Source organism: Rhamphochromis sp. 'chilingali' (assembly GCF_963969265.1).
Source record: "Rhamphochromis sp. 'chilingali' genome assembly, chromosome: 17".
Lineage (NCBI taxonomy): Eukaryota > Metazoa > Chordata > Actinopteri > Cichliformes > Cichlidae > Rhamphochromis > Rhamphochromis sp. 'chilingali'.
The window spans coordinates 1,920,964-1,946,252 of record NC_137944.1 but is presented as its reverse complement, the minus strand read 5'-3'; the positions used below and the strand labels follow the sequence as shown (position 1 = coordinate 1,946,252).

The window sequence follows — 25,289 nt, the reverse complement described above, 5'->3', positions numbered from 1 at the left end:
TATTACATTAATGCATGTAAGGTGAACTAGCAAACATCATCATAGCTACATGCGGCTGTCTTCTTGTTTGATGGCAGATGCTCCCTTCACCCTGGCCAAAAAGGCTAAAATGACCAAAGAAAAAGTGGAAAACAGCTAAACATGAGAGGTTTTTGGACAAAGTTTGTGTTTTTTTCCATTGTTTAAGCACTGCTTCCAGCCAAGAGTGATACCATATATGCCCCATAGCTGCAGAAAAGGCTAACATTGTTATCTTTTTACAAAAACAGCTGAACATGAGAGGTTTTTGGACCAATTTTGTGTTCTCCATTCTTTAAGCACCGGTTTGAGCACCGGCACCGTTTCAAAAGTACCGATTTGGCACCGGTATCGGATAAAACCTAAACGATACCCATCCCTACTCATGACACCTGCAGAAATGAGAGAGTCAGGCTGGTTGGCCTATAAATGTCTCATTACCAACGTGTCACACAAGAAACATCTGATGATGGGTGAAACGACTGAGCTCGCAACGACCGTCGCAACCTTATTGTTGCAAAACATTTCGACGGCATTGGTTACAGAAGAATTTCCAAACTACTGACAGTTCTTGTGAGCACTGTTGGGCCATAATCTGGAAGTGGAAATTCCACAATAAAGTGTGCCGCAAGCTTCCAGAGTGAGATGAATTATCAGAAAGGTAGTCGAGGAGCTGAGGAGAGCAACAGGAAGACCTGGAATCAGCAGAAAACAAGTAAAGCTCACTGTTTAAAGTTTGCTGAACAACATTTAGACACACCTGTGAAATACTGGGAGGATATAGTCTGATGAGACCAAAACTGAACTCTTTGGATGCCGTAATGCACACATGTTTGAAAGGCGCTGCATATCACCCCAAAAACACCGTAGCAGCAGTGAAGCCTGGAGGTGGGAGCATCAGGATGTGGGGCTGTTCAGCTCCCTGCACTGAAACGCCTGACAGAACTGAAGGAAGGATGGAAACATTTACAGAGACAACAAAAATTGCTGCCATCTATCAGGATGATGAAGATGAAACTGACGTCTCAAACCACGCAGCTGGTTTCACAGAAGGAAAATAAAGCATGGCCCAGCCAATCAGCTGACCCGAAAGAACCAAGTCATCACCAACAAAGGCTTTTGTATATGTATTAAATACATTTCAGTGACCATGTTCAATGTTTTCCCTGTGTCATTTATGGTTTGATTGGATGGGTTGTTCCTGACATCTGGTGTGAATTTTATGTCACATTGGTGATGTGTTCAGTACTTATTTTACCCACAGAGTGTGAGTGAGTGTGTGTTGCATAGATTTCACTTCCTACAAGTTTAATTGTAATGAGTGAGACGTGTGACCAGACCTGCGTGTTAATTCTTCCCAGTTCACCTTCATCTTTGCAAAGGACACAGAAGACTCGGCAAAACTAGAAATAAGTTTATGTCAACTGTTACAAAAAGGAAGTACAAACAAAACCAACATTACCATTTATATATAAAAAAGAAAAAGAAATCAGGGACACGAGGGGACCAGTGACTGTCGTACGAACTCTGCTGCTGGTCTTTCAGAGTGGTCAGGCTGAAGGGACGATAAATTACCCACGTTCACTGTGGAAGAAAACAGAGCGAGGTCGTGTTTGTCAGAACGAACACAGCGATGAACATTTTAGCCATATGATGAGAAGACTCAGCTCTTTAAGATACATGCAACTGAGCATTCATCCTGCAATGCGGTGGATGTTGGTGATGCTCGAACCTCTTCGTCACTCCTGTGTCTCCATGCTCTCGTCCTCTCCGTCCCCTCCTTCCTCCAAAGCTTCATCTTCCTCCTCCTTCCTCTCCGGAGGTTTCTCGTAGGCTTTCTCTGAGGGAGTCACGATCACGCCGTCCCATGTCGACATCTCTGTTGCTAGGTCTGCAGAAACACAATATTATTTTACAGCGGGTACAATTGATCAATCACAGCTCAGCATGAGATGCTGCTGTTCAGCCCGAGTAGAGCCTGAGTGATTTTCTGAAAACTTGACCTCTGACCCTGACCTTACGGTTGAGGTCACTGAAATTCAAACATAGCAAGAGTTTCAGCGGCTGTTCCTACGGTGGAAATTTTAAAGTCCTAGACTGCCTTGTCCTCGAGTCATCATATTGTTGTCCACAGCGCCCAGTCTTCCCTGAGCAGCCTTTCACAGTGTAGATGTGTAAGAAAAACAAACGTTACACTCTTTGAGTCCCGTGTCAGTGTGTACACAGTGACTGCACCCAGTCACGAGGGTAAAAATGCTCATTCTAAACTGGGATTGTCCCAGAACACTTCTCTTTGCCTGGCTCCTTCACCTTTCATGCTGAAATGCACACTTATTAAAATAAACCTGCGTTCGTTTTAAATTAGATTCAATAAACTACCAGGCACACCGGTCACTGTTTCATTGTGTGTTTCTGGGCTGGTCTGTGTTACATTCTGTCAGGCTCTGTAGCAAACACGCGTTTCATCACAGTGGCTTTGTAGGAAACATGCAGTTAGATTACATACATTTATGAGCAACTGCAAAGTCCAAGATCAATTCAAACAACTGTATAAGATGAGCTTATTCAGCCTCAGCGTCACCGCTTTGTCAAACTGTGCCTGACAGGAAATAATCCAGAAACCACCGAGGCTCAGATTTTGAGAACATTACAGTTTAGCATCTTTTTCAACTGAAAATATTTGGCTTAAAGTTCAACTTTGTCAATATCTGTTTAATCCAATAAGATATTCTAGTTTGTATGAAGTACACAGTCACTAAAACCTGTTACCACAGAGTCAGCTATCAGACTGGTTAAAAAGGGGCAAGCTGAGAATTACATGCAGTCTTTTTCTGATAAGATGAATTAACTGTGATAAACCTTCATGATGTATCGTCTACATCACCAGAACCAACACATTTAAATCAGCCCTGCCAGTTATACCAACTGCAGACAGAATGATGCTCGCAGCTTGGTGACGGCTGCCATGTTGCAGCTTGCTGAGGGACGTTTAACCAAACATTAGTGGAGGCATGTGTACATCTGTGAGCCTGTGTGTATAATTCTGACCCTTTATGGGCTTTCCAAAATAATCCAAACAGAAAATCCCAAATAAATTGTTGTGTAACTAAAGATGGATGCTGTGCAGCACCGGTCCAGCCTAGAAAAAGAGTCTTTAAAAGCCCAAACTTACAGTGACGTCCATTATGAGTGCATTCTGTCCATAATATTACATAAACACGCAGTTATAAATATGGACACTGACGTTATTTAGAATGTTTATCAAATATGAATACGGTCTATTTACACAGGTGTTCACAGATGTTAGATGAAGGTGACTCCATGTCCTGACACACGATGTGTGCATTTGCAGTGTGTCCTAGAGACAGCTCAGCTGTAACGTGTGCAATTTAAACTGAGAAATCAGGTGTTTGTTCATTTAGCCCATAAACTATAGACTACATGTTAAGGTACAGAGAACAATGATGTTATCTTACAGCTGGCATCGCCCTCCAGACCGAGGATCTTCCTGTAGCCTCCGTGAGACAGCACCCTCACCAGAGTCTGAGCGGTGAAGCACACCATGTCCTGCACAAACACACCTGCAGTCACATCCTCGCTCAGAGCTGAATATTCTGTATTGTGTTGAGTGCGACATAAACATGTTTCCAGTTCCACAGACAGGATTAAGCTTGGCACAAATAAGAAACGTGACCTGCAGGAATAAAAAGCACTGAGCAGATCTACCTGCTGTTCTAGAGTCATGACCGTGTGCACTCTGAAGTTTCCACTTTCACAGGGGTCAGTGATGCCCACAGAGCCAGGCAGAAAGAGACCAGCAGCCAGCATCTGCAGGCAGCGCCTTCAAGAACAACAACAGAAACATTTCTTCCACAGCGACTACAAAACAGAGTGCAATCTGAGCAGAGTGACGACTGACCTGTAGGCCACGTTCAGAGACAGAGGCTGCCTGGAGGGGTTGTTCATCACTGCAGAGTGGCCCTAGAGAGGGAATACTCACTGCTTTATGGAACAAACCAACGTTTAACGTCCTTCCAATAAATAAGGACGTCAGCGTTGTGGACGTGGATTATTTATTCACTCAGGACATCATTTATGGAACTTACCAGCAGATCGAGGATCCAGGGCGTCAGGGGTTCGAATCCAGGGAAACGCAGCCTCAAGTCTTTCAGCAGGCGGATCAATACTTTGACTCTAAAGATCAGACGTGAAACAAACCAAGCTCCAGTGAGCTTATTTGTATTGTTACTGTGAAAGCAGACCAGGTAAAATACGACTTTTCCTCACGTTGACTGAGAGGCGTTCTCCTCAAACCAGCGAGCGTGACGGATGGCAGCGAGGGCACTCTGCAGCACCTTGATGTCCACTGAGGAGACAAGAAACAAAAGACATTCCTTTTTTTTTAAACAACCACAGCGCTACACGTTTGTACCAAGACTGGCCCACTGTGCACATTTGTGTCTCCAGACCAGATCAAAAGTCTCACAGTGCAGCTCGGGGTCCAGTTTGCGCAGGTTAGGAGGGACCGTGGTGATGAGGATCTTCACTGTAGCATCAGCTGAACTGATCTCGAAGCCAGTCTCATTGGTCAACATGGACAGCACTGAGAGGAGGAGTCAAACACTGTGTCAGGCACGTTTTACAGCTGCAAGGCTGAGAAGCACTTGGTTATAAGCTCTGGTCAGTGTCACAGCCAACAAGTCAAATGACTAAACCAAATGTTTTTATCCTGAAAAAGAAACATTTACTAAATCGAATTTGAATGAAAACTCTGAACATTTAGGACATGACACGGTCAGAGCAGGACTCGCCCACAAACGCAGCTATTCAAACACCACACGTCTGTTTACCTTCAGTAGGGTCTTGTGTGCGAAGCGTCTCCACTACTTTGTTACCGAGGGCAGCCACAGCCTCCACTGTAAAGAACAATGACCCTCAGAGCGCGACACAAAGGGGGCAAGAACAACCCACACAACAGCAAACAGTGCCAACAGGGTTTATATGAAATAGCGACCGATACAAAGGTTTTAGAAGCCCCGCCTTTCAGGTTGTCTCTATGAGCAACATCACACTGATGGATGGCTCAGAAAGTAACACCTGCTCAAACTGAGGACGGTCACATACATCTGGTTACAGCCCAAACTACATGTGGCTCAAAACCAAGACTGAAACCTGGTGCATTTGTTTTTATGGATTTAAAATAAACAGATGAGACTTTATCACCATAGATTCTTTAATAACGGCAAACAAGTTGCCAAATTATCCAAGTGACAAGAAGCAGCACAACGTAGAGCATTAAAAAGGCTTAGAAGTGATGTCTGTGAAGGTTCTCAGTCATCCAGCTCATCGCAGTTTAAGGAGCTTGGAAAGAAAAGCGTCTGGACTTCTTCAGGTTCTGAAGCTTCTTCAGTTCTAAGAGAAATTGGTGGAGAGTCCCAGGTTTGAAACCCTACTGGGGGATCTGGGACTTTCCACCAATTTCTCTTAGAACTGAAGAAGCTTCTCAGATGAAACGTCTTCAAGAAACCTAAAGAAGTCCAGATGCTTTTCTTTCCGAGCTCCCAGGCTGGTGTGTGCCTGAGCAGCAACTTCTCTTTGGACAGTAACTGTGCCATAAATTACTCACATGTAGGGAGAATCTTGAGGATTACAACCAGGTCAGCAACATTATGTCCGGTCGTCATGGTGCCCTTCTTGTAGGAACCCACCTGACGCACCTCTTCAATTTGCTGCAAGTCGACACGTACAAGATTACTGACACGAAAGCCATTATTATTATTATTATTATTATTAATTAGCTTATAATATAAATATGAAATCTGTCTAGAGCTGGGCGATAAGATTTTTTCATATCACGATATGTTTTTTTCATTTCAGGCGATAACGATATCTATCACGATATAAGCCAAATAACTATATTTGTAAGATTTAAATGTGCCGTTGCTCACAAGTAAAATGTGAAATAATCAGCAGCTTGTTTTTATTTAAATATTTATTTCCCATAATAAGTTCAACAGGGTAGATGTACTTAAGGAACATGAGACTTTTTCAGATAAATAAAGGCAAATATTGCAAACTACACAAAAGGCAGCCGCTAAAGCGTTTAAGTTTCAAAATAGAACAAACGAAACAGACTAAATTGTCAATTCCACTTAGAAACAAAATATTAATTCTAAAAATAAATCTTAGTTTGTTTTACAGAAGAACAGACAAAACTGACTAACTTTTGTCAATATCAAATAAACTGAGAACTAAAAGGAAATTCTCAATCTCTCCTTGTTGTATAGCTGAGCTTTTCAAACAGTTTTAACAGTTACTTTAGTCTGACAAAAGCCGAATGATGAATCAGCGCTTCCAGTCAGAGACTGAGGCTACGTCCACACGTACACGGGTATTTTTGAAAACTGAGATTTTCCGTTTTCGTTTTAAAAAATAATCCCGTCCACACATAAAGGCAGAAATGAAGGAAAACGCTGCTATGAACATGCCAAAGCAGCAGGTGGCGCTAGATTCCTAACCGTGCAGAAATGTTGGCCAATCAGAAGTCTAGAAGCCTCGGTGGGAAAAAGTAAACAAAGCTGGGGCATAGAAGCAGAACCGAGTCGTATGTGTGGAGGGACAGTAACTGTGTGTATATGTAAGCATTTAAACACTGCAGAGAGTAGAATTAACAGTATTGTAGAAATTCATTTCACCGAAACAATAACGTGGCGCACAGTGTGACGTCAAAAAATGCGCACACCTTTGACGCTGCGTTTTCTCCGTTTTTCTCGTCCACACATAAATGCAAAAACTGCGTTTTCAAAAATATCCACCCTGGTCGGAGTTTTTAAAAATCTCCATTTTCAGTGACCAAAAACGCCGTTTACGTGTGGACGAAAGGTGCAAACGCATAGAAAAATCTGCGTTTTCAAAAATACCCGGGTACGTGTGGACGTAGCCTGAGCATGCACCAGTTTATTGTATTTCCAGACTTGCTTTCGGCACAATTTACAGTGCACGCTACTCTGTTTTTTGTCAGACTTGAAATAGCCGAAATACCTTCACACTACGGAACTTCTATGGCTCTTCCGTTCGACAATCTCTCCGGCGTTGGAACCATCATCTGTTTTCTCTTCGGTCACGCTCGGTTGATTTTTCTAGTCGGCGCACTCATTTCCTCCATTACCCGGGCGGTACGGTGGCTGGCTGCTTCCCAAACAAATACACATGTGCGGATTGGCACTTGTGCTGTACGTAACAAGTCACGTGACGTGACGCTGCGGCTGTGATTGGTTCGGCTCTGCGCTACTTAATTTGGATTGGCTGTTCTTTTTTTTATTTGTATTAAGAGGACAAGAGCGGCGAGGTCTATCGCAATAGTTAAATTTTTCTATCGAGAAAAAGTTATATCGCGATACATATCGTTATCGTTCTATCGCCCAGCTCTAAATCTGTCCAATGGAAATGAAGCTGTATAGTGCACAGAGCACTGTTACTGCATTCAAGTGATTCAGTGTTGTTTCTAAACAGTCTTGATGTTTCAGCTCTGAGAGAACAGCTGACACACACCAGCGACACAAGCAGCGCGTGGACTTCACTGAAGCCATTACGACTCAATCGCTCATGTTCGACTCACCACTTCAAAGTTGCCAGGTGCAACAATCAGGTTGTCGATCACATTGTTGATCTTTGTGACCAGGGACAGGATGGAAGACTGACGGACAACGAACAAGGTTTGTGTAAGTGAACTTAAACAGCAGGTCAGGTGCACAGCTACTGGGTGAGTGCAGGCTCACGGACTGACCTGCTCCGCAGGGGTGGGGCTCAGGTCCTGGTTCCTTTTCAGCAGACACTCACTGAAAGCCGTCTCATCAGGTGCAGGCTTCACTCTGGGGAAGGCCATCTCACACTTGTGACAAACAACAGTCTGCTTGAGTACTTGCCTTTAGAACCACTCTATACTATTATTATACACTGACTGCTGGCTGACGTCTTGCTGCTTTGTAATTTGCTGAAGTGTCTAATTCCCACCACCACACATACTTACCACATAAAAGTCGAATGGGATGTGTGGGACAAATGGCCGGTACCTAAACAAAAATAACGTTTAGTTAACGTTTGGTTCAACAGCATTGCAGCTGCAGGGTCTGTATCTCTGGCTACACAGCAGTGTTAGCGGTTTTCATTCCAGTTCCCGGGGTTGGCAGTTAAAGCACAACATTCAAGATTTCATAGTTCTGTTGTCTGAGAACAGGAACAGAAAAATGAAGCGTAGAGATTTCAGCATTTACATTCTGACACATTGGTCTGTGTAGTGCAATAAGCAGAGGGACAGGAGCACCGTACAGCGTGTGTGATGATGGTGCTGTTGGAGCAGCAGCATGCGGGACTGCAGAGAACTCACCCCTGGACCAGTCCCCCGCGGGCCCCGAAGCGGCCGCCTCGGCCTCTGCCGCGGTCTCCTCTGGACACAAACACAACACAGCTGACGTTAGCGCGTGCACGAGCCACGTTTGGCGACTGAGCCAACATGTAACGATGCTGTGATGTAATGACTTAATGTAGAGAGACTTAATGCACCACATCAGCGCTGCTTCACTGAGCGTCCCAGCAGGGTAGCTATTAGCCACAGATGCTAACATATGTGCACTACTGTAGCCTTCCCTACACCGAGAGAGCTCCTGCAACACTCCTCGGACTTTTGAATTCATTGAAAGAAAAAAGGAAACAGCGAGCTTTCAGACAATACACGCCACTGGCTTTAAATGACGAAGCCACTAACTGGCTGTGTCAGGCACTCAGAGCTAGCTTGTAGCACAGGTACGAGGTAAGAACTCAAAGACTTGATAGTACTCGACTTAAAACACATTGGCCAACGCGCTACACTCGGATACCTCATTGCGTACGACGTTTTGATTATTGTACGTGGAAAATCTCAGAGAATTGTTGAACGTCCCTCTGTGGACCGGCTCCTCGCTGCTGCCTGTTAGTCGTCGGCTTCTTCTGTTAAATGGGCGGCACACTAAGCTCAACACTGCCCTCCACAGGACATCTTTAGAATCACACTGCGGCTGGGATTCTAACAATGTAGACCACAGGTGTCGAACTCCAGGCCTCGAGGGCCGGTGTCCTGCAGGCTTTAGATGTTTAGAGGTTTGACTCCTTATGAAGGAGCGTCCAATATGCTTACAGCCTCTACACCCTGAGGTTTGCTTTGCTTGCTTTGTGATCTGTTGTCTTGCTGTTCTGTGTAATGTCATGTACTGTTTTGCTGTTCATATGACTCTGTTTAATAAACTGTTTCCAGAATAATCTTTTCTAGAGGATCTTTTTTGATTTTAATGGGATCTAAAACGCAGGATCTGTACATCATTGGCTGGATAAGGTTTTCATGTTGGCTTCAAAATTTGCAACCCAACAAGTGCACCATCACCTACACCACTGCCGGGGAATCTTATGCTTTCCTCCAGCGCACAGCAGAATAAAACCACCAGTTCATTGACTGGATGAGGTCCCTAGCCCAACAGTATGTGGAAGGCAAGAAAGTCTGGGTCCTCCAAGGACAGTCCTCTCAAATGCATGTCAAAGAAACTGGACCCACATTACTCGGGACCGCTTTTCATTGAAGAAATCATTAACTCTGTGGCTGTGTGCCCCAAATTGCCGACCTCCATGAGAATATATTCCATGTATATCAGTTGAAGCCAGTATCTTCCAGCCAGTTGTGACTCCAGTCTACATGTCAAATATCTTTGGGCAAAACACTAACCCCACGTTCTCTGACACATCCACTGGAGTATGAATGTGTGTGAATGTTATATAAACAGCACTTATGTATCCATATAGAAAAATGTACACGTATGAGTTGGTGTGAATGAGGCAAATTAAAAGCACTTTGATAGCTCAGAGTTGAAAGTGCTAAATAATAACCAGTCCATTTACCATCTGATGTTCCTTAGTGAGCTGTGCAGTTGTCATGGAACTGAAGATGTTCAAATATTTGTTCCTTTTAGCCTTTGAAAATCTGTTGTGACTTAGTCATATGATTTTTTTATTAATAATTTATGTCTTTCTGTAATTTATGCAGAAATTGCTCATGCTTGCAGCTTTCTAAAGTGACATATCAAATATTACTTTCATATGTAAAGTTATTACATGAAAAGGTGAGATGGAGTATGAATTACAAACTCTGTGTAAGCAGTAATCTAATCAAAATGAAGCTAACACCTGTGAGACTTCATCAGAGGTGCAAATATTACAGTTGATGCTATCGTGCCAAAATAACTCAACACAGAAAAATGCCTAAATGTGTTTTGTATTTTATAGCATCTCACACCTTTGAACCTGTGCAAAGACTGATGCTGCTCAAGTGAAACGTCTCTGCTCTGAGGCATTGTGGGAAATGGAGTTATTCAGTTAGTGCGATTTAATTGCGTTTAATTAAGTTTTGGAAGCGAGACAGCAAAGGTAAGACAGAATTCATGCTAATGTTTGAAGAGTGGCGGAGCCAGGAAGGTGTCAGTGAGGGGCCAGGACGGAGCTGTAATCATTTCAGGTTGGCTGACATGTTTCAAATAAAATACACGGCTATCTCAGCACCGAAACCACAGACCTGTACAATGTTTGAATGCAGGTAGTGGTGGAGAAGATAAAATAATATTTGGTATAGCAAACTTTTTTTTTCCATATTTGTGCGGATAAAGTAACAAAGAAGCTTATGCTGTACTAATGTGGCCCCGTTCACAGATTATTCTGTGTAATACTGCTAAATTATTACTGAATTATTACTTGAATCTTTACTGAAGTGCTGAGTTAAATGTCACTTTTTAGTTAATTTTTTAATTATATTCCACATATTAATGCAATAAATTTAATGTTGGCCATATTGTTGTTACATTATGTCACAAGAGTATGATGGACACTAGTCTCATAAACTACATGAGCTAATTTGAACTTTTTTCACTGTCTAGCTTGTTTTTCACCATAAGCAACATTCAGCTCTCCACACAAACATGAATTTAATTACACATAATCACACAAAGATAAAACAAAGCTTGACTTTATTTAGCAGAATCGTGGCCTTATGTGTGCATGCTGAGGAAGATTTACAATGATCTCAAAATTACATAGAAAAAAAGACAAAGCTGTGGTTAATATTGCATTAATATACAACCTGCAGACTCGACAGAACAACCCCGCGAAACAAAAATATTAGTAACAATTCAACATTTCAAGCTAATCTTTAGTGACTGGTGAGAGCGATTTATCTGTGCAGCAGTAATTTTATTTTCAGTGAGATTAAAACTTTCATACATTCATTTACAGTTAATTCTATATTATAGTGTTTTGAACAGAGGACTAAGAAGCCACACATGAAAGCAGTGTCAGGTAGATTTGATCTGCTAAGCTAACTGTGGAGATACACGTATCTGTTCTGTGCATTTAACGAGTTCAACTGCTCGGGTTTTATGAAAACCTCATCTTATTCCCTAATTTGCCAAAAACAATGAACAATTATGAGACTGTTATATTTTTGGAGATATTTCTCTCTTTGAGTTCTCATTGGAGAACATTTCAGTGCACAAGTAAGTCAGAGGCTTACACGCCAGCAGCTGATGAGAGAAACCCTGAGTTACAAGCAGGAGTGCTGGGGCAGGCGAACAGTGTGACAGAGGGGGCTAAAGCCGCTGCTTTTACAATGTTGACCAATTCTGTTCTTTATATTTCACAACTTCATTAATTTACTAAGTCATGTAAAGTTTTGATATTGACAGAAGTATAAATGGCATACTACGGCGCAGTAATGCTGTGTAAATGATGAATGAACCACTTGTTAATACCTTAATAAGGCTTAATAGTGTGACATTATTATAAAGTGCTACCATGTCAACGTTCGTAATAAAACTGTTCCATCATAGTTTACTGTAGGGACAGCAGCACTAACACTGATGCTGTGATCACAACATGCCAGAAACTTGTTAAACATTCACATTTATTTTCCAACATAACATACAGAATATGCTTCCCTGCTGACACTCAGCCGTCTCTTGTGACTGACATGACACCACTGTGAGCTCTGTGCGCTGAGCTCAGGGTTCTGCGGTTTCTATTGGCTCCACCTGGGGCTCAGTGGGTGGGGTGGAGATGTCCTCTACCTGCTCTGAGTCAGGTTCTGTCACAACTACAGCCACCTGCTGACACGAAGAGAGCAGTCCGGTGTCAGTGTATGTATCAGCATACTGTAGGTAATAGTAGAGGGTTAAAGGGCACGAGGTGAAAACCCTCGGGGTTCAAATCTGATGTGACGATCATAAATCAGATTCTTATTCCAGATCAGTAAAGGCACCGACAGCAGGCTGTAAACAAATCACACTTTTCTACTCTGAGCACTCAAAGTGTGTTTCATGCATGTGCATATATAAGTATATATATATATATGCACATGCAAGTTCATACAGCACCTTTAACCTATGCACAGATTACATTCATGCATACACTCACACACCGATTATGCATCGAAATCTGGAAGTCATTCTTAATGCTCTCACCAGAAGCAGGATCATTCAGTCACAGGTGCCACCTTGTATTACACGCAGGTGTTGTGTTACCTGAGTTGGCTCAGCAGCAGCTCGAGCAGACTGAACGGCCTGAACAGTCTCCACAGCTGGGACAGGTGGGGGGCGAGTTTGCGGATAGACGGGTCCCTCACTGGGAGTCTGTGCGACACATTCACACATTTACGTAGATTTGACATGTTGCTCTTTGAACAGGCCAACTTTAAACAGCTCCGTGGAATCTGATGTTTCATCCTGTTTCTAAAGTCAACCAGATGTTACCACAAAGATTTCTCTGCGGTTTCACCTGCTGCAGCACACGCATACATCTCTGTTGTGATGCTGTGGCATGCACGAGTCTTCATTTCATCAGAGTCAAACCACAACAATGACATGATGCTAAATTTATTCACAGATTTAAGGAGAAAACCAGGTGAGTTATCGAACTAAAGGCAAATGCTCTAACATGAATGCATATTTATCAGCTCTGTAACTTTTTAGTGGGTGCATTCTTGTTCAGTTAGGTTTTAATGCAGGGGTGGGGACCTCCGGGCCTCGGGGGCCGGTGTCCTGCAGGTTTAGATCTCACCCTGGGTCAAAACACCTGAATCAAAGGATTAGTTCATTAGCAGGCCTCTGGAGAACTTCAGGACATGTTGAGGAGGTGATTTAGTCGTTTAAACCAGCTGTGATGGATCGAGGACACATCTAAAGCCTTGAAGCCTGGAGGTCCCCACTCCTGCTTTAAGGTATCAAGGCTTACCTGGCTGCCACCAGCAGCTAGGACGCTGAGTCCAAACAGCATGGCAGTGATGCAGATTAGCAGCTCAAGCACCAGGAATATAACCAGTGTTCCCAGAATCCCATCAATCAATAGCTAGAGAAACATGAGAGAGACGTGTGTGAACATATATGATCAGAAAACCATGTTTGTTTCAGTGACAGTGATTGTTCTCACAAAAACAACAAATCTTTTGTCTGACCCAAATATATGTCTATCTTCTACATGCACACTTCAAAGACACGACTTCCAAAACATTAGTTATAACAACAGTCTGTCACTTACTTTACACTTTTGCTCGATCAGCCCGGTGCATTTCCTGAAACAATGTTGCTGCAGTGGACAGTAAAGACAAAGAAACATAGTCTCCTTTTTAAAAATGTGCAGGGTCAACTATGAAGTTATGTGATTCTATTAAAGGAAAACTACATTTATACCCTGCTGACAGCTCTGTGCATGCTGCATTACATGCATCATCCGTGTACGTGGCCATGTGACAGTTTTATGTGGTCAAAAATCGACCGTGTAAAAAAGTTGCACTCCCTGTTTTCTACAACACATTCAAAACATTGGAACCACATTCACAGACTGTATCTTTTAACTTGGCGACCCTCTTTGCCGTTCACAACTCAGCAACGTCGTGGTGCAGCTGATTTTGTGACGTGACTCTGCAACATGTAAATGTGTGATGTTTCTGTACTGTCTGTTTCTCAGAAAGAGAGAAATGTTGTTTACAAGACGTGAGTCCAGTTCTTGTTAATCAACAACTTAACATACGCTGCATTTCCCTGTTGTATTGTGTTTCTGATACCACCAGCACCACCCCAACATCCTCTCTGGCATCAAAGAGCCACTGTTGATATTTAACAAAGAGGTGCAGTATCAGCTTTAAGATGCACAGCACAGAAACAGGCAGGGCTTAAAGGGAAGATCAGATGTAGAGGCTGCGATCACCTGATAGTCACTACTTTTTGTGCAACTGAATTCAACAAGATATAAGCAGATGTTTCATGAGCTGTGTGGCTGATTTTCCGGACACTATAAAGTTAGTAGAAAAGGTCGAATTCAGTGAGTGAATCTAATCAGCATCAACCTTAAATATAAATTGATGTCGGCTACTGTCGTGTACATTGGTGTGAACGTCACCACAATCCTGCAAACTGAGCAGTTTATCCTGCAGCAAACTTGCAGTGGTGCGACCATGTTTCCATGCAAAGTTTGCATAGCACAAAATTAGCACATTTCATTTTGTTTTGCACAATCATAACCCCAGCAGCACATCATGATCTGATGCAAGAACTTTCAAATGAATTAGGACAGTAAGTGTCAAATGTCACTTTCTGATCGGTCCTTAAGTTTCCTGTTAATCTCTCCTGACGTCTTTCACCTTCTGTCAACATTAACAACGTTTTCTTTCTATGCCCAGGAAATAAACAACTGTACATTTGGTTAGCAGACATACTGCAACAACCTAACTACACTGTGTGTTGATGATGACCTCCCACTTAAACAACAAACAGCATTGTTTACGCCTGCTGCTGGATAAATCTAACACTAGAAAGTGCAGATCACGACTTTATATCTGCGCTGTGGCTGGGAGCAGATATAAAGTGGTGGCTGTAGCTCAGGAGGAAGTGCCGGTCATCTACTGATCGCAAGGTCGTGGTTCAGTCCCTGGCTCCTCCTAGTCTGAATGCCAATCTTGGGCAAGATATCAGCCCCACGTTGCTCTCCGATGCATCATCAGAGTATGAATAGTAGATAGCAAAGACACAAAGCATAGAAACAGTGATTGTTGCATTGTACGCTTTGAATAAAGCGCAGTTCATTTACTGTGAACACGTGACAGGGAGGTGAAGAACAAGAGGATGTGTTGATGGTGGAAGCGAGCGAATGTCTTTATGTTATTATTACTGAGCTGCCACCAAATACTAAGTCCTCTGACAGTGATATATATTAATGTGCCTTTCAGATTTAATTGGTCATCAAGTGAAGGTCCCAGAACAACATTCTGGATCATTCCGGCACACCTTAACCCCTAAACATAGATTTGTTTTGGCAGCTGGCCTTATTTCACATGCATTTATTGAGGTTTTGCACTAACCGGGCGACCGTGGCTCAGGGGGTTGGGAATCGCATCTGTAACCGGAAGGTCGCCGGTTCGATCCCTGGGCTCTCTGTCCTGGTCGTTGTGTCCTTGGGCAAGACACTTTACCCTACTTGCCTACTGGTGTTGGCCAGAGGGGCCGATGGCGCGATATGGCAGCCTCGCTTCTGTCAGTCTGCCCCAGGGCAGCTGTGGCTACAACTGTAGCTGCCTCCACCATGTGAGAGTGAATGAAAAGTGGTATTGTAAAGCGCTTTGGGTGCCTTGAAAAGCGCTATATAAATCCATTATTATTATTATTATTAACTCACGTGCCATTTTGGATGACAATTATGGTGACGATGCAGGATCAAATGTGGCAAGTGGATGCTAGAGATCGATGGCAGTCGCTGGGAAAATGGTTGCTAATAGTATGATGAAAGATTTCTAAGGTCGAAGGTCTCTAACACATGTACTGAAAGGGTACATGTAGCACTTTAAACACAAAATACAACGGGCAGAAGATTCATGCACAGGAATGTGTGATGAGCTGCTGCTGTAGTTTAATATAGGACATATTAAACTTAACAACATAAGAAAATCAGTCACTGTCATGAATCCCTTTTTTGAACATTAACATCCACCTGCACCCACCTCCTGCTTCATTATTTTTACAGGAATGCACATTGAATTTGGCGACTGTGCATTCAAAATTGTTTTAACCCTTTCACCGTGGTCACTACAGTTACAGCTGTTCAAAGGCTGTTTCCCTGTGTTTGTGTCAGTGTTGATGGTGTACTTGCACATTAACCACTACATTGGACACTGGTGTGTCACTCCACACCCTGCCACCCGCTGCTCGTTTAATGTGACTATAGATGTGCGACGCGTTTCATTGTAATTGTTGTTATTTAACCCTGTCATGCATGAATTATGACAACCTCGGTCAAGATTTTTCTGAAGTATTCTTATTCATCTTTTCATGCCTAGAGATGAATAAGAATACTTAAGAAAAGGGATTAAAGTTAATCAAGTTACCATCAGCCAATCAAGCTCTGTCACTAGCTTAAATCTACTGTAGCCTACTTGACAGCCGAATCTAGTTCAAGTGAAGTTTGAATTTTTGACCATTTCTACTGAAGCAGGTTTGTGAGGTCTGGCCTGGCTTGCAGTCTCCGCTCTTGCACCACTGCATCGCATGCTTTGCGTTGCTCTTTGGGTTGTAAGGGGGGATGTGGCTGCTTGGCCGTGGAAACCTGTTCCATGAAGCTCTCTACGCACTCTTCGCGAGCTAATCTGAAACTACATGAAGTTTGGAGGTCTGCAGCAGCTGACTCTCCAAAAAGTCGCTTCCCAATCGCTTCCACTTTGTTATAATACAATAAATAGTTGACAATGAGGAAATTTCATGAGTGGACGTCTTACACAGGTGGCATCCTATCACAATGTCTGTAGAAGCAGTCTGCATGCATAGCTGTTTAACTGTCTACAGCTGTGGAACATCTGGATTCAGTTCATTACGTTTGGCATTACAGTGCATGTCTGTGCAGCTTTTCAGGTCAGGGTTGTCTTAACAGCTTGGAAAAAGAAGGCTCAGTGTTGTGTTTTGTTCTACCACCAGCAGGAGTATCTTGAAATTTTGGGAGCCCCCCCACAGCACTATGAAGCCCCAGTCATCCAGGCCCACAGACTGGTCAGTGACCCTCTGGCAACCACCGGATATCCCAACAAAAGCAGTTGCTCTAGCAGGCTGTTCTCAATCAATGCTCAAGACGTCACATGAAAAACACTTAAAATGACAAAAAGAGGAACTGCCAGGATAACGGCTGCTGACATGACTGTAAACGTACTTACTGTATCTTTTTTCTAGCTGGACTTTCTTTGATAAATATCTTTACAGCATGTCCTGCAAACATTGTTTCAGTCTTGCACCAGGCAAGACAAATTTATCCCAAAAACGTCAAATCCCAGCATCTTAGCCCCAAACCTTTGCTGGTGATGTTTTTTAGGCAGTTTCTATTTGACAAACTGCAAGTACATCTGAATGATATTATGTTAGATGTCCTGCAGATGCTGCTCCTAACCAAAGTGTAACACTGTGTGCTGCAGAGCCAGAGAGTGTCACACATTGTCATCAAAGACAGTTAATATTCGGCCTTAAAATATGAACACTCAATAAATCAATGTTTATGTGTTACTAGCTTCTCTCTGTTGTTATTTAAAGACAATACCACAGCATGTAGCTCCAGTTTACGGCAGTGTTCACAGTGGTAAGAGTCCTGGCGGTAGGGGAGGTGCTTGGACATTAGACCCAGGGCAGCGGTGGCAAACGCAGCACTGATGAGATGAAGCACCAGGACACATTTCACCTGCAAGCAGCAATCGTATTATTCAGACACAAACCACGCACAACCTGTAAGGCTAATGTGTTACTATGCTACGTCAAGTTGAATCACTTCTGAATGTGACTGTCCAAATGGGACGTACACTCCACCTTTAAAGTGTCCTCCTTAACAACACTGATAACATGTTCATGCACGTTTTCATGAGCCCTGACTTCAGTTTGACGTGAGGAGTTTTATCCAGATGCCGGTCGCTTATTCTCCTTCGTTCGTCTTTTAGATGAAAACACTTATCTTACAATCCTTCGTATCTTGAAGATGCAGTTAAAACGTGCCTACATAGCAGGTGAACACTTTGTTCTCTTCTCATCCACAAAGTTAAAGCAGAGAAGAGTCAACTTTCAGTCAACAGTTCAATTGTTTCTGACAGTGTAAAGATCAGGGACACAGGTCTGCAAAAACCTGTTTTTTCTGCTGGGATATTTTTGGCAAATCTGATGTTTTTCAGGGAGCTGAATCCAAAAATGACCTTCACTTCCCTCCACCATGTACAGCTTTTTTGGCAAAGCGTGAGGAGTTTACATGAAAAAAGCACAACAGTGATGAAAAAAATCAATATTTTATTACAACTATGAATAATTTTTCTTACAATTGAACAAAGAAAAAAAACTTTTCCTTCATGATATATTTATCGCTACATATTTACTCTTTTTGTCTGAGAAACTTCACACTTTTGCTTTCCATCCTCTGGTTCCCTCCTCACATTTTCCATTTGCATTTCTCGTGAGTCTCGCTCTTAGAAATATGAAATTATTAGAAGAAATCATTTTTGGATGTGTTTTTTTAATCAGTTTAAAAAGGGAAATTGTTTATTAAACTAAAAACACGAGTTTTGCAAGAAAACCTGATGAGATGGAATTTTGAAATTATTTTTCCTGGTTTCAATCTACATGAAACAGTCAGAAAGTCCTACGCAGCTCTTTGGTTGTAGACCTGTGCTATTGTAATTCTTAAACACCCGACATAAAACCTGGATTAAAGCTGAAAGTCTACACTGCTGGTAACTGGTTGAAATGATTTTTCTCATTATGGATGCATCTTGTCCTCATCCATACAAACAGAACCACTGCCTTTTGTTCTGCTGGTTCACAAACAAACCCAAGAGAAGTGGTTTGTTTGTAAAGTACTACATATCTACAGATTCTTCAGCTTGATATCATAAGTTCCCCCAAAACTAACTAAGAGATCCTAAATCAGCACATAAATAAATGGCAAAAATACACCGATTAGAAATAGATTTAAGGATAATAAATCAATTAGAAATTTAAAAAGCAGATCAGAAAAGAATTTATGCAATGCAAATATAGTTACATACAAGGAACCCTGAACAGCTGCTTTTGCTGACTTTGAATGCAGAAATGCATTTTCATGCATGGCACAGACTCACCCAGAAAAGAGTAGGTCTCCTCCCACTGTGGACCAGCACTGACCCAGACACAGTCACCTGGTGCATTACAGTGAAGTCAGACGCAGCTGATGAGTATAACATGATGACGTGACCTGACCAAATCTAAAAGTAGCTGCTGGAGCTTTCGCCACACTGACCTGTACGACAACGATGAGGAAAAGAGCCACATCTCCGGTAAAGTGGACTTCGTGAACCTGGAGCACAGACGCGCTCAGACAAAGGATCAAAATCCCGATAACAATCTGGATGGCCTGAGAAGAGTCGCCAGAAAAAGTCATCAGCACATCATGCAATACATTTGAAACTTCTTAATGAGGAAAAATGCACTGAATATGTCCCAAATATTGCTTTGAAAATACCCAAGTGTTATGTATAAACAGACATCTGTTCCTATGTACACGTCACAGACTTTGAATGGTTTTCTTTACCCCTAGAGTCTTGGGCTCCATCTTAAAGAGGGACTGTCGCTGTCCCTCAGAGAGCGTCCCTGCTGGAGGCAGCGGATTCTTTTCTTCATGAGCCATCCTGCTGCTGACGGGGAAACAACAGCTTTCAATATACAGCCCAGAACAGCAGGTAGAACAGACTGAGTCAAAGTAAAGAGACGCAAAAGAAAAATTGATCATATTTAAACAGCAGGACTGTGTCCATTCAGCACGTGGTGCTACTTTTTAAACTGCTGCTACAGCTGCAGGTGCATGCTGTCCCGTGTTAGGATCCAGCTGCAGGTGCATGCTGTCTCGTGTTAGGATCCAGCTGCAGGTGCATGCTGTCCCGTGTTAGGATCCAGCTGCAGGTGCATGCTGTCCCGTGTTGGGATCAGTGCACTTGGACGGGCTGCTGCACTGAGATGTTCTCGCCTCTGTCACTGTGGACTCCATGTTCTTTTTGTTTGCCTTGTATCCTGACCTCATGTCTGCTAGTTGGAGGTGTTGTGCATCCACCTACAGGCTGCTCACGGACACATGCAGGTCCTGCAGAGTACTGCAAAACTGAAACTCTCTGATTACTGTATTAGTAAATTTAGGGTACATCAAGAAATCATCAAGTCTTTACTGTTTCCACTATAAGATCAGTGAACCTGTCCCCTGTATAAAACTAAAATGTCTCCAGACTGTCTCTGTCAAGGTCACAGGCTCGACTTTTAGCAGTAATAACACTGATGGATCAGCAAAGGAGCGATGCAGCTACTGGCAGACTGCAAATCTGCGATTATCATAATGATTCATGTGCTGACTCATTTTCCAGATCGAGCCTTTAAATTATTGTATGAATGAGCTAGAATGTATGAATGCATGTGTAGCCTACAGAGACGCTGATGATGATGTTTCTGCAGTTAAAAATAAACCAGAGCTGCGCAGGACCGCAGTCAGATCTGGCACCGCTGCACCACAACATGAGAATAACATCACACTGCCTAGTTTTTGGACATTCCCACACATCACAGTGTTTAACTCACACTGATGTACATATATCTATATATTTATGAAGACGAAGAAAAAAGAAAAGGGAAGAACAAACAAACAAAATGAGAAAAATAAAAAACCCGCAGTGTCCATAACCAAACACCGATGACTGCAGTGAACGATCTTACCTGAGCTGTGTCGCGTTTTTCCAGAAGATACTGAGCAGCTTTAGGAAAGCACCAAGCCTGCCGTGAGTGCGGATGCTCTGCAGACTGCAGCGGGGTGTGTTCGGGTGTATCCTGCCCCTGCAGGAGACTGATGCTGTGTCATGCGTTTCACATGCACGAATGCAGGCAGAGGAACCGTTAGCAGGCTGTCCCGTTACTGCACCTTTAATATGAACACCAGCGAACCTTCAAGAACCGTCTTTCCGTTCTTGACGTCTGCGCTCGGTCGTAAAAACAAATTTGAAGTTGTGCTGAAGTGTTAAAGACTTAATGTCGCCATCTACGAGATTTTGCCAGAGTAACGTCAGTGGCAGATGTAAGATATTAAAGTTAGCAATAAAAGTAACAGTAGATATAACCGGTTATTATTTTGTTTCGGATGTTATTACTGAAGCAAGAACCGGAAAGAACACACAGCTCATCTGAGATTTACCAAAAAACATCCCAAACAATTCTGAGAAAAATATTTTGTGATGCAGTGATGGGATTTCCGGCTCTTTTTAGAGAACATACTCTTTCGGCTCGACTCACTAAAAAGAGCCGGCTCTTTCGGCTCCCAAGCGGCACTTCAGGTTGTTTTGTTGCTTTAATTAATTTATTATCAACAACAATATAAAATAAGATTTAGTGCATGAATAAACTTCCTGAAAACTTTATCATCCACAACTGAAAATGGTTGGAAATTAAGTGCAGTCATTTTTGCCAACTCTTCATGACTTGAGTTCTGTCTTGCTGGGTCACAGACTTCTGCAAAAACCGTCTCATAGAGCTCTGGGTTGTTTAGGCGCTTGTGGTGGTGTACTGCATGATGCTGTAGGTGAAGCAGCAGCAGTTGCAGTAGACACACTGGCACCTTCATTAATAACCCACTCAACTGTGTTTTATCTTCCCATTGCACTGATGGGTGGACAGTTCTCAGGCTGCTGTGCAGGCTGTATGTGGAGCTGGCTCTGTATGATATCCTTTTCTTGCAGACTCTACACTCTGCCTTTGTATTGTTAATATAATTGAAATGGTTAAAGATTTTACTTCTTTTCTTGGTGTCACTTATTTTCTTTACTGTACCTTTCTAAAGTGTCGATGCTGTCTCTTGCTGGTGCTCCTGGCTGTCTCCTCCCTCCTGCTCTGTTCCTGTGCTGCTGTGACTGCCAACAGTGGCTCAACCAGTTATTAAGTTCAGGGGTCAATCACTTTTTTATACCAAGGCACGTGCAGCTTTTCCCGTTAATAAATGAAATAAATGAAATTTTAAAACTGCCTTTTGTACTTACCTGGGTTAAGATAAGATAAGATAACCTTTATTAGTCCCACACTTGGGAAATTTGTTTTGTCTGATAGTAAAATTTGTTTGCTGATTTAAAACTTCAAACAAAAAAAATCTACTTAGTGATTTCTTTGTTTCTTGTGTTTTTTTTTTTCCAGGGTGGAAAGATTGTACAGCATACATTATTAATGACATTAAAAAACAGGAAATGTGTGCACAAGTTTGAATTGATTTTAGACTTTCTTTAATTCGAACAGGGTCCAAATTATGCATACAAACTCAAACATGTATATATACACTCACTTTTTTTAAAGGGTCGTGCTGAAGGGTCTACAGTGCCTTTTAACTTTACAAGGCCATTAACTTCTCGTTAATGATCGGAATTGCTTATAAGTGGTACTTTCTCTTTGCCAACATAAGAATTACTCGTGTGACAGCACTCTGACTGTCCAGTACTCAGAACAATGGGGACGTTCAAGGAACTGGAGAAGTGGAGGTCAGCCAATCAGAAGGCAGAAGACCAAGAGGTCATGCTGGACTGACAACCACAGGGAGCCATGGTAAGTTTCCTTCAAAGAGTCTTCCTCAGTACTTTCATACTTTTTTCTGTAACTGTAAATTAAAAACGACACATTTATTCTACAAGTTCTCACATTCTACAACAAAGTCCAGCAACTGGGCTCTTCAGTTTCCAGATGTTTATAAGCTGCTGAAGAAGAGAAGATGACACACGTTACAATACAACTTTACTTATATAGCACATTTAAAACCGAAGGTACACCAAAGTGCTTACGTTGGTAAACATGGCTCTGTCTGGCATATTCCTGCCATTAAATTCAAAATAACTTTTCCACTCCTTAAGACATTTTAATCAAATCTCAGGATGTACCGAAATCCCCTGATCACATTATCTCAGTGGACAAACACATCAAGTTCACCATGGAGGATAGCCTGTGAAATTCCCGTCAGTAATGGGGGACATTTAAAGTCGACGTGTACCGTAAACCAGTGCATACGGATCAGGTTGCCATCCATTGGAGCACAAACTGGGTGTCATCAGGACGCTACAACACAGAGCGAACATCATCCCCACAGACACAGCAGCCAGGGAGGCAGAAGAACATCAAGAAGGCCCTGAGTAAATGTGGTTATCCCAGCTGGACTGAAAGCTCCAGCCGATCCAGGAGAGAAGGACAACCGCTGCCTAAGAGAAAACCCGTAGTGATGCCTTATATATGTCAGGAGAATCAGAACAGCTGAGACGCATCTGTGGCTTTCAAACAACCAAACTGGTCCACCCCAAGCACGGGGTCCCCAGCACACTCAGAGAAATATAGTATACACTGTTTAGTGCCAGGACTATTACCATGATCTATGCAACAAGGGGAACACAAGAGGAAGATTAACAGCCTTAGTGACCTCGTCCCTACAGATGAGCAAGTTGTTCTCCTCATCCTCAGACTGTTTCTCCTCTACAGAAGACGTGTTAGTGGTGAAGAGGTCCTCAAAATACTTCTTCCACCGCCCAACAATGTCCCCAGTTGATGTCAGCAGTACCCCACCCCCACTATACCCCATGTGAGTAAAACGCCACTTTTTCCTTCGGGAATTGCTAACTTATTTAGGTAGAAGGGTTTATGTGCCCCGTGATCTCAGAGGCTATGTTGACGAGGGTCTCCCAAGACAAATAGGTCCTGGGTGATGGGGCAGACAATGAGTGATTCAATGGACTCCCCCGAGTAACAAAACTTCATGAGCTTTTCTGTCTTCAGGTCGGTGTATGTAAATACACTTTACTTACTTACCTGTGTCCCTGCTTGGGAAAGGGTTACCGGGGTCCTACCTGGAGCCAGGCCTGGGGAGGGAGTGCAATGGAGAGTGCCTGGCCCTCTGGCTTTAGCCCATGGGGCCTGGCCAGGTGCAGCCTGCAGAAGCTGCATGGTCACTGTAGGCCCACCACCAGCAGGAGGTGGTGTTAGGGTTGGGTGCATCGTGTGTCTGATTGCGGTTAAAGGAAGAGCACTGATGGACCAATCCCTGCTATTGAGACATACAACATCACCTCTTTGGTAAGGAAGGGGGGACACGGCAGGGGAGGATGCAGGACAGGCTTAGCACACCTAAACATGGGGTGTGCTGGGAACCCCCTGGCAGAGGGGTAGCCTCTCAGAAGCAGCTGACACGTATCAGCAGGCCAAGCGAAATGCAGCCCAGGTGGTGGTTGAAACAAGAATTCCAGCATGTGAGTTTGGAGAGGCCGTCGAAAAAGACTTCCCATCTGCTTCAGAGCAATTCTGACAAACCATTGGGCATCGAGAGAAAAACGGTGCTACAATAATCTTAAATTGGTAATAAAGTGTTAATAAAAATAAACCAATTCCTTCTGCTGTGAGGTTCAATAGCAGCTTTATGAACGTGGAAATGAAACATGTCAGTCAGTTGGCTCAGACACAGCAGGATGGAAACAGTCGGGAGAGAAACTCAAAGTTTGTTGAAGAAAACGTGACCAAACCAAGAATATGCCAGCACAGCTTAGGTTTGAAAAGTTGGATCTAAACAAACCAGTTTACTTCCTGTTTGTCCAAAGAACTAAGTGGAGATGTTTATCATTAATGTACAGCATCACGTGTGGTGAGAACCAAACAGCATTTCAGCACAAACATCTCTCACCAAGTGTCACACATGATGGTGGAGGGCTGCCAAAGGACCTGGGCACCTTCTCTATATACTAAAGCATTCTAAACCAAATGTGAGTCCATCTTTCTGAGAAGCTAAAGCTTTGCCTAAATTGGATCACGCAGCAGGACAATGATCCCAAGCACAACAGTAAATATACAAGCAAACCAATCTGAATGACATGCTGTGGCAGGACCTTAAAGACACTATGGATGAATGAACCGAAGGAACCCTGTAAAGCAGTGGGACAAAATTCCTCCACAGCAACGTGAAAGACTTCAAGTTCAAGTTAATGCTGCGAAAGGTGGTTTTATTAGTGAATTGTGTAGTTTACTTAGGTTTTAACAGAAGTTCATTGAGTGCTGTACAAAAGCGTCCTGAGAGGACTTGAACGATGGCAGAGCAGACGGATTTCCAAGTCGTTAAAAAATTGAGAAGACATAAAACAAAATGTGATGGTTTTTTATATATTTTATAACATTTCA

General features: G+C 42.8%; 2 protein-coding genes across 2 annotated transcripts; both read right to left on the bottom strand.

The window, feature by feature from the left end:
• Positions 1-1,417: 1,417 nt before the first annotated feature.
• Positions 1,418-9,051, bottom strand: ilf2 (interleukin enhancer binding factor 2). Its single transcript, XM_080863181.1, has 15 exons — positions 8,895-9,051; positions 8,405-8,464; positions 8,048-8,090; positions 7,805-7,909; positions 7,637-7,714; positions 5,645-5,747; positions 4,869-4,934; positions 4,505-4,621; positions 4,306-4,384; positions 4,125-4,212; positions 3,938-3,999; positions 3,745-3,859; positions 3,495-3,585; positions 1,751-1,909; positions 1,418-1,602 (listed from the first exon to the last, which is right to left on the bottom strand). Exons 1-14 carry the CDS (start codon positions 8,897-8,899, stop codon positions 1,758-1,760), a joined length of 1,164 nt encoding a protein of 387 aa, XP_080719307.1. The 5' UTR covers positions 8,900-9,051; the 3' UTR covers positions 1,418-1,602; positions 1,751-1,757.
• Positions 9,052-11,082: 2,031 nt separating this feature from the next.
• On the bottom strand, positions 11,083-24,119 carry LOC308385213 (uncharacterized protein; the record flags this gene model as incomplete). The annotated part of the gene is made up of 10 exons (XM_080864019.1): positions 11,083-12,191; positions 12,609-12,716; positions 13,318-13,431; positions 13,621-13,668; positions 17,653-17,790; positions 19,211-19,267; positions 19,369-19,482; positions 19,660-19,762; positions 20,826-21,027; positions 23,972-24,119. 10 exons carry the CDS (start codon positions 24,117-24,119, stop codon positions 12,090-12,092), a joined length of 1,134 nt encoding a protein of 377 aa, XP_080720145.1. The 3' UTR covers positions 11,083-12,089.
• Between the last annotated feature and the right edge of the window lie 1,170 nt (positions 24,120-25,289).

Bases quoted from the DNA above. Each gene is read 5' to 3' on its own strand.
- ilf2 (XM_080863181.1), bottom strand. The intron at 4,935-5,644 runs GTGAGTAATTTA...TGTTCTTTACAG, and splicing joins CCTCAAGATTCTCCCTACAT to TGGAGGCTGTGGCTGCCCTC. The intron at 4,000-4,124 runs GTAAGTTCCATA...TTCCCTCTCTAG, and splicing joins CCTGGATCCTCGATCTGCTG to GGCCACTCTGCAGTGATGAA.